This window comes from Larus michahellis, chromosome 9, assembly GCF_964199755.1.
Source record: "Larus michahellis chromosome 9, bLarMic1.1, whole genome shotgun sequence".
Lineage (NCBI taxonomy): Eukaryota > Metazoa > Chordata > Aves > Charadriiformes > Laridae > Larus > Larus michahellis.
Genome location: NC_133904.1, coordinates 13,648,250 through 13,657,854, shown reverse-complemented (window position 1 = coordinate 13,657,854; position 9,605 = coordinate 13,648,250). Strand labels below are relative to the sequence as shown.

The following is a 9,605-nucleotide window of genomic DNA, read 5'->3' as shown; positions in this document are numbered from 1 at the left end:
GGCAGTAATCACACATTTTTAATCCACAAATATGATAATAGATCATATACTTAAGGTGACCTGAACATTGCCCGTATTTTAGCAATGTTATTACATACCAAGCTACAAGTACAAAAGTAAACAATGAATATACAGTATATGCAAGTATGAGAAATACTTGAAAACATTCTCTTTCCTTAAGGCTACTCAGATTTATAAATAAAACAACAGATGTTCAGCTGGTTTGTCTAAAATACCAGAATATGAATATTGATACTTGCAACACACAAAAAGAAAGTCACAGACACAGGATATCCCTTTCCTTTGGACATCTTGAATGTTGAATAATCTCTTTTTTTTTTTTTCTGGCTTTAAAAAAAGAACTTAAATTTGTTTGCCACAAGTGAAACAAACACGCAGAATCTGACGTGCGCACTGGGACAGGAGTGTTGGATACCATAAATACTGTTCAAAAGCATCAATTGACAAGTACGTGCTTGGAAAAATGCAACTAATGGTGCCTGTAAATATGGCTCTGCAAATGGCTGAACTTGAGACCTCAAATGTTGGTATTTCATTACCGTGCTGCCTTGCAAAGGAATTGTCCACCTTCATTGCTACTAAATATACGTTTTTATGGTTAAAGGAAATGTGTGAGGAAAATTCCATTGTTACAGACGGCTCTGGTAATGTCTTGTGCTGCCATTTTTACTGTGCTCCAAAATGAGTTCTCCTGGGAACAGATAAAAATCCATCTAGCGCAGCCCTAGTGAATACGTGCTCTGGGTATGTGTATTCTCAACCCTGTAAGGGCGTGATGGGCGAAACTGTTGTTGCAAGAGAGACAATATAGTTATTCTGGGGTGAGGAAAGAAGAAGAAGAAAACTTTGAAGAGTTTTCTCTACCACCATAGTATTTCAGAGTTTAAATGAGAAACATAAATTTTTCTTATCCTGAAGTAATGGGTGATAACACTGGAAGTCTTCCTTAGAGAGGAATGGCTTTTAAATATATTTTATTGTCTTTGTCAATTTTCAAGTACATGCATCTCTGTATTTTAATATATGTGATATGGAAGGTGTTAACCTCCAGGTAATGGAATTGTCTTCTATCTGTGGCAACTAAAAGGAGATGGTACATGACACCGAAGTGTCAGTGGATGGAGGTGAGTCTGGAGGATAAGATGCCGAGGGTGAGGAGAGGAGAGATTTCCAAACATTCTTCTTTCTACTCACGGTCATCGAGATTCGGCAAGTAGCACGTTGGTGTATCTGCTCTGCCCTGATTCTCCCTTAATCCTAACAAAAGCGTACAGAAACCGGTATTTCTCTGCAAAATGTTTTCAGTTTGAAGACATCAGTGTATTTTGTTTAAAAAAAGGAAAAAGAAAGTCACTGAAAACATTCTGAACAAACAAGTCACTCGTGAAGCTCACCAGAGTCACCGCGACAGTTCTTCTAAGACTCCTGTGGAGATACTACGCTTGGATGGCACCATAAGCGTAGCGGATGGGCTTCCTTTTTTATCACACCTCTGTCTTCCCGTAGGCACAAATTAACATCATGGACACGTTAAACCGAGGGTTTTATCTAGGCTGAATATTTTGAGGACAGGGCCTGTAAACGTCGCTTTGTAGCTCCATTGGTGTCTTAGTCATGCTCCTCTTCACAAGTGCAATTTCAAAATCTTCCCAGAGTATTTAGTTCTGGCCAGCAAAACAGCAAGAGCACAAAGAGCAGCACAACCTTCAGCCTAAACTCATCTGATGTTACCGAAGAGGGCTACACCAATGTACTACTTTATCTAGGTTTGTGGTTATCTTTGAGCTTGAACTACTGAGCTGCTTTTCAAAATTAGAATGAAACCTTCTCTTGTTATTCTCGGGTATAAACCAAAACTCTTTAATGAAAATATTGCTTCATAGAGCAGCTCTTTAAATTTTCTCCCACTTCTACTCAGTTTGCATTATTTGTTATTCCCCTAGTAGGCTTAAATACTATGTAAAATCAGAGATGCCTTCTCATATTGATCCCTGGTCCTTTTGAAAGGAGCGAGCTTAATCCATTACGGCCCTACTTTCTGCCTAAGCTTTTTCAGTTAGTGTGGGAATAATAAAAACGTACGCACCAAGGGCAGCCTGGGGGGAAATTCCATGTGTTGCTCGTTGCCGTCACCTGTCTTATTTTTACATAGCCATGCATTTGAGTTTACTTTCTTTTCACGCCTTTAGCCTTGAACAGAAAGCCAGGAAGATCATGGTGTATCGCCATCTGTTTCTGAACAATATACATCAGCAGCCTTGTTCACTCCGCTCCTTGGAAAAGACTGAATTATCTGAACAAAACATTAAAATTGATAGCTTTCTGATTGCAGTTTTCCACTTCATCACGAGCCTGGTGAGCACTTTCTGGCCCCTGCTGGAGACTCTGGTAAGAGACCAGTAGGAAGGAAGCTCGCTTGCTCACCACAGCTCGTGAAGGGTGGCCAGTTCTAGAGAGAAGTTTTTGGTTGGTTTCTTGTTTTTGAGTGTAGTTTCAGAGGACCTTCTCATCAAGTAGTTTGTTGATGCCGTCGCAGATCTTTTTGAGGTATGGCCGACAATCCCCATCAAGACTGTACAGGGCAGTTAGAAATTCCACATCCGCAAAGTGATTGAAGACGTGGTTGATGCGCCCGTGGGATCTCGGTGTCAGGTGTCGATCTACTAGTTCATGCAAAAGGTCTTTACATTCGTTCAGAAGTTCTGCAAGAACACTTCTGTCAAAAGTGTATTCTACCTCGTAGAAACTGACAATTGTCATGGCAGTTTGGTTCAGCTTCTTCCTGAACTTGTCAACGATTTCCAGCTCTTCCTGGTTGAACTGATTATTTCGATAGAGGATCCCGATTTTTATTGCCACTTTAATCAGGTCTTTCATAATTTTATGGGCTTCCTTTTTGTTTCTCGTGTGTTCCTTTGTTACTTTGTATAGCTCGTCGAAGATTTCGCTGCTCGTGTCATCAATCAGCATGTTGGCCATGGTTTTAGTTGCCATTTTACTCAGGATCTTTTTCTGGGCTTGCAGTGCGAGATTCTTGGAACTGAAACAATCAGGACCTGTTTCGGGGTAGCAGAGAAGGAGGAAAATGTTAATGTTGTTTGGTGAATAATTTTCACAATCAGTTAAGAAACGCAGTACCGATGTGCTTAACCCAGAGACTGTGTGTGTCACGGATCGCTACGTGTAGTCATGGCTGCAGTAACGGGAACACTTCCCATGCTGTATTCCCAGGTATCCTTGGGGTCTCAGACATCTGTGTTTTAGGTCTTGCTGTCACTGAGGTTTTTTGCTTACAAATAAAGAACAGAATATCCCGGCAGGGGATATCTGTGCTGGTTCTTTGCCAGTCTTTTAATTTTGAAGTTCAATATTAAAGCTTTCTTGGCAGAGGGATCCACTGAGATGTTGTGGTCAAAATAATACATAAGCTATCACAGACAAGCAAAATGAGAGTGACATTTGGCTGATACTTGACAAATAAATACATGAACCTGAAAAAAATCATGGTTTTGGTCATTGGGAGGCACTGTTGTTGCATGGTTAGACTAAGCAGCATCTCAGCTAAGGGCTAAGAAAGCAGATTCATAAGCCTGGATTTACTTTGCTTTAATCTCTAGTAACGATGCCTTTCCAGTTTGTTACCAATTTGCAAAATTATAGTGTGTGATTTTTGTAAAATGTTGGTGCTTCAGTGCATGCGGTTCCTGACAGATAAAAATACCTGAGCTGTTTGCTCTACATTTATCAAATAGGTATCTTGGATTTTTTTATCCTTTATGTATCTGTGCAAGTTTCCCTCAGCACCCGAGCATGTGGCTACTCCCGCTGGACTTTATCCAGTAACTATTGGTGGAGATTAATTTGACCTTCCTCTGTTTTTCACATTAATGTTGGTTTTTAACTGACCCTATGTGGACAAAGTAAAGAAAATGGAAAGATTTCCTATGAAATAATCATCCAGTTCAATACTCGGGTAGTGGAGTCTCTGTTGAGTCAAAGCGCGTTTTGTTGTTGTAGCAAAACGGTGATGGGTGTGTGTTTTATATACTCGGGCTTACAGCCGGTGAGGTGAGCGCGGGCTGCTGGCAGAGTGGCCTCTCTGGTACGAGACGCCTTCTTCGCCTTCCCCTCGCGCAGCGGAGATGCCCGGCGTTCCCTGCCAGCTGGGGACCCCGCTCTGCTCACCGGGAGCTCAGAGCCTTGGACGGAGGTAACAGCGTCCTTCGCCAGCTGCTGGGGAATCGAACCACTAAGAGATTAAAAACACCAATAAAAATCAAAGCTTCCAGTCAAAGATTTGACTCTGGAGCCTGTGTGGGTCACAGGCTGGTTGGGTGAGCTCCGGAGGCCCTTGCCAGCCTTCAGGACTCGAGTGCTCAGCTGAGACACCCCGCTGTCGCCCCTGCGCAGCCCTCAGTCTGTGTGCGTCTGTGGTGGAGTCTGTCGCGCAGCCTGGCTCGCGCCGCCCTGGGCTCACCGCAGCCTCTCCTTCCTCCCCGGGCTCCCTCCCCGCAGGCTAAAGGCGTGCGGGGTGCCAGCGCTCGCTTTGAACAAGTAACGCTCTGAATTTCAATAGTCTGCTGTTTAAACCCGATTTTTCAAGTTAGCTAGAATACTAAAGTTGTCATTTTTCTTTGTGCGCTACTGCTGTATTACTGAGCAATATGAAAGAGTAACATTAAATTTCAACTGAACCACCACCTGGAAAAAATAATTCAATGTGCTTCAAAGAATTGCCTGTCATTTAGAGAGAAAATTGTGGGGCTGAGCTGCTGACTGGAGGAAATAGAAAAACTGTGATTTAATCTAGAAATGATAAAACCAGGATGAAAGCATTCTTTCACTTAGCAGTACGTGGGTATATAAATAGTATCCGTGATGAATAATTACGCGCATTTGACACAGTAAAATGGAAGATTAATATTAGCGTCTGTTTCTGTAGTAAGCGTTTGCAATTAATCAAGTGGACGCAGTTGTTCCGTATCTGTTTTGATCAAAACCTGGATATAATTGCAGTCGATTTTCAGAATATTAATTTCACTGACGGTCATGACACTTCAGCCTCCGTGTCATTTTCGCCAGGCGAGAGCCCGGCTGGCTCCCGCCGTGCCCGGCTCCGCTGTGGGGAGAGGGGGAGCTTTGCAGAACCCGGGCGATGCTGGGGCTGAAAGCGAAGCCTGCAGTGGTGGCGCACAGAAAAGGGGGACGAAAAAGCACCGCCTCGCCCAGGACCAGCACAGCCACCAGCACGTTCTCAAACACGCGTGCAGCTGCCCTCCCATCTATGCGATTTCCAAGAGACAAAATTTGACGCTAAATTAGCAGGTAAAAGCTTCTAATAAACATGGTAGTGAGGTTTGTCTGGCACAAAAAAAAAGTGGTTCAGGGGTATGTTTCTATAGTCAAAGCCCTGCCTTTCATCCACAAAACTGAGCGGAGTGCGACCTTCAAAGATGACAGCCCTGGGTTTGGTACCTGGAGCAATGGTGACACAGCTGCCAGCAGAAGGTGTGAGCCAGGAAAGGGGCAGCGCAGCCCGAGAGCATCAGGCTGAGCTTAACTGGATGTTAAGGCTGGGCCAGTCTTCCATGGCAAGTCCCAGCTGTGGGATCTGCTGTTTAACAGATGAGAGGGAGCTCAGTCTCATGATTTCTAAAAATAAAATAAATCTGTTGTTACGTTGGAGCTGCTAAACTCTTCTGAGGAAGCTGTATTCCTTTTCCTCTATGATTTCCTTTACCAGGCCCTAGTGCTATATCCTCCTCCTCCTCCTCTCGTGTCTCTTGCTCTCCTTGGTTCAATCCAAGACCCCAGTTTTGTGGCTCATGTCCCTGCTGTGGCCCCCTTCTCCCCTTCGCGCTCCTGTCTCACCATGGCACCTCCAGCAGCCGTGAGTGCTCAGAGCCCTCAGAAACCAGGCAGATCCTACTACTTTGTGCACACTCCTTTCCCCCAGCTCCTTCCATGATTTGTCCTGCTGTGTGTATTGTAAAATCTGTAATAGCTGGTAACGAGTTTCACCACCGGGACTGCTGTGTGCTCTCTCCCGGTCAGCTGTACCCAACAGACAAGGTCCTGGTGGGGAAGGGCTGCACTCTGTGGGGACACAGGACAAGCTTGTACGTTGGTAGCATTCTGTGGAGCTCTATGTTAGATAGAGAAGCTGCAGCCTGCTGCCACAGTCCCTCCACCGCATCGGGAAACCACTGAGAAGCTCAGGGAGGAGGACAACTGGTGCACCCCAGCTGCATCAGCAAGCTGCCAACCTGGCCGCCGGCATCGGCGCTCGCAGAGGCTCAGCCGTGGTCTCCACCTGCCCGAGCGCCTGCTGGTGGGGTCGGACAACGTGCGTGCGATGAGGAGGAGGCAGACGACAGCCATCAGCCCGTTTGTGCAGCCTGGACAACGGCATGGGGGCTCTTCGCAAAGGGCTGTGCTCAGCTTCGCGGAAATTCAGGGAGTGCAGAGTTTTACGGCAGCGTATGCTGGAAGGAGCGAGAGATTGTTTGGATTCCTGCCTCCAAAATCATGTAGTGCTCAGGCAGCAAGGTGACGCCTGGCCTTTCAGAGATCACAGGTGGTTAGCCACATGATTAAATGCAGGCTTTCATGGGGATGGCGGGTTTACTGTGGCAGCCCTTTCTTACTGCGGCACATTGCTCGTTACACAAAATACAACATCTTTGCCTCCTACAGACAGCAGTTCTATTTTCTGCTTGCTTTCATACAGCAAAACAAATCAGCAACAACATTACAGACGCTATTAGCTTTCAGGAACATTACACCAGAGCTAAAAAAGAAAAGCCAGCCTCCGAGCGTGCTGCTTTGCTGGGTAATGGTTAGCCTCCATCATAGAAGGCCTGACGTCTTCGTTTTTATTAAACTAAGGACCAGTTCTGCCTTCAGACCTGCTCTCTCCCCCTCTACCTGTCATTTAGAGCTGTGCATGATAAAAGCTATTCAAAAAGGCCCGGGTTATGGGATTGATCCCACAACAATCTTCCATCCTTCGGACCTGCGTTCCCGCAGCGGGAATGGTGCGGAGGGGACAGGCTCCCGCCCCGCCGTCGGGACGCTGTGCTGCTCCCCCCAGGGACCGCCCGGCCTCTGGCACAGGGCGCTGAACACGACAGCGCTGCCTCGCAGCCACTAAACTTAATAACAGGATTGCTTAATAACAGAGTTGCTTAATAACAGAAGTGCGGAAAAAGTTTGGCAACTCTAGAGAGTGGATGTAAGAGTTTTATATTTTGAGAGTTTTTGAGACTAAAATGCAAGAGCATCTGTAATATTCACCAGATAGTTTGATTCCAGATGGCTGTACCAAGAACAAAATGATTAGAACTAAATGCTCAGCAATACTATTTTCATGTAAATACCCATTCAGCCACTCTGTACGGAACACACGGCAGAACCAGTGAACCAGAATGTGCTCCCACTATGCCCAGGAGAGAGCACGGTCCACGTTTTCTGAAAGCAATTAGGCGGACATGGAAACAACCCCCCCGGGCACATGAATCCATTTCCCTCCCAGTTAGCCACTTCTTAGTCAAAGCCTTAATAAAGTTTTGCAGCCAGGATACTTTCTCCCCTGGCACATGGCTGAAAGGCAGGTTGAAGTGAGCTCTGGAGGGCGTGCTGCTTCTCGGGTGAAAACGGACAGAGCGGGAGTCCATCCGCAGGGTTTTGGCAGAGTTCGTCCAGGGCATTTTTAATGGCATTGGCAGCCTTGCTTGGAGAGAAGGGATACAAACCAATTTCTTTGGTTTTGTCACGCCTGGGAGTTGTGACTGCGCCTGCTGCAGCTTGTACCACTGAGTTACCTCAGCCACTGACTTCACCTGGCCTAAGGAGCAGCCCACGTGGAGCTGTGCGCCTTATCTCCCGCCTTCCCTGCGCGCAGTTGCTGGTGGGCTGTTCTCGAGCCGCTTGCCAAGCAGTGTGTGTGTGTGTGGGGGGGGACACTGAGTTAGCTCGACAGCATCCTGGAGAGGTGAGCCGAGCTGCTGTAAATTAAAGGACTGAGCTAAAAAACAAAAAACTGAGCTAAAAGAGGCTGCAGCCTGGCAGGAATGGGAGGCGATGGGATCGGCAAAGGTTCTTGCGTCTGTGCTGCAGCTGTACTGTAAGCAAGCAAAGGCCTGAATCTTCACTGCGCAAGAGGGAAATGCGTAGGAAAGTAAAGATGATGAAGAGGCTGAAATATTTTTAATACTCCCGAATCCTCAATTTTCAAATGTAGTGCAGCCTCTGCAGCAAAAGACAGGCTTTAAGGAGTCAGCAAAGCTGCTGGAAATGCGGGCATCCCTCCAGCTGCCAGCAGTTGCTCAGGCTGGTGGGAGAGGGACTAAGCCCAGCGACAGGCAGGCTCTGGGAGCCTGCTGCGGTATGAGACAGCTGGGTTGTGAAAATCATTGTAGAAATGTGCTGGTTTCATGATTTGCGTGACCCAGTTTGAATGCATTTGTGTTTTTTAACCCAGTGACCTACCTGCCCCTGAGCGGGGGGAGTCTGGGAATGCCAACGAGAAGGAACGAGGCAGCCGTATCATAAAGCTCGTGCAGAGTTAAATGAGCAGGGGATATCTGAACGGTTAATCCAGTGTTGCCAGTGTTGATAATTTACTGGGCTGGCAGCTTGTTATAACCTAGAGTTACCCGTAATGCCTCTTTTGCTTGACATAAATAGTTAATAAAGCATAAATAACCTTTGAGGAAAATCAGAGCAGGAAACTTTATCAAGCTGGTATGTAAAGCTGTAAGGACAAGAAAAAGCTAATGCAGATTTGGAAAGGAGAATGTAAAAAACAAACAACAAAAAAAATCTAGTTGCTTAATTGGCGGTATTCAGACTAAATGTTTAGAGGTAAGGAGCTGCAAGCTCGTGTGTTTTATTTATCCTTCAAGTATCACTTAAATGCTCTAAGATTGATTAGAAAAGTGAACCGCGGAACTCGGGATTTCAAAATAGCTCTAAAAGCAGACAGGAAAAAAGTGCACTAGAAGCACTTCTCCCATAGTATTTTAGTAGTGAGCAGCCAGGGAGCTCTAAGCGTGCGTATTGCTCTTGGACGGCTACAGGATCACTGCAGAAGAAACATTCAGTGTTTCCAGTAACTTTAAGCCAAGAAATCCAATAGACCAGATGGAATATATCAGCTTTCAGGGAGGGCCAATTTAAACACGTGTAAGCACCAGGGGCCCGGCGCTCAAACTTTTAACACTTCTAAATTGTTACTATGAACATAAAAGGGTTGCTCATTTCTGTAGTGGAACGGGAGATTACAGACTGATAATTATATGATCCTGGGAGAATGTACTGCTATCCAAACGTCTGAAGGCAAAACTTGGACACGCTGGAAATGGCAGCGACAGCCCTGTACAGAGGGAACATGACTGAATGGAAAAAAGACCGTTTTTCCTTTCAGTGCTTTATACGAGCAGCAACCATGCTGCAAAAAAAAGCACTGTCTGGGACTCTAGCAAGTGGAGATTCCCGATGAGTCTTATTTTGGTGGCTGGCTTGTATCTGGCATTTACTTTACTAATAATAGATTGTTTCTGCGTACTGGAGCGTGCCTTTCA

General features: G+C 45.8%; 1 protein-coding gene across 1 annotated transcript in view; it reads right to left on the bottom strand.

Annotated features, from left to right (window-relative positions):
- TNFAIP8L3 (TNF alpha induced protein 8 like 3) overlaps positions 1 to 9,605 on the bottom strand; it is a 49,290-nt gene continuing 39,685 nt past the window's right edge. Inside the window, exon 2 of the mRNA XM_074600737.1 lies at positions 1 to 3,077. Within this exon, the coding sequence (XP_074456838.1) occupies positions 2,515 to 3,077 (563 nt within the window). The 3' untranslated portion in view covers positions 1 to 2,514. The remainder of the gene's footprint in view (positions 3,078 to 9,605) is intronic.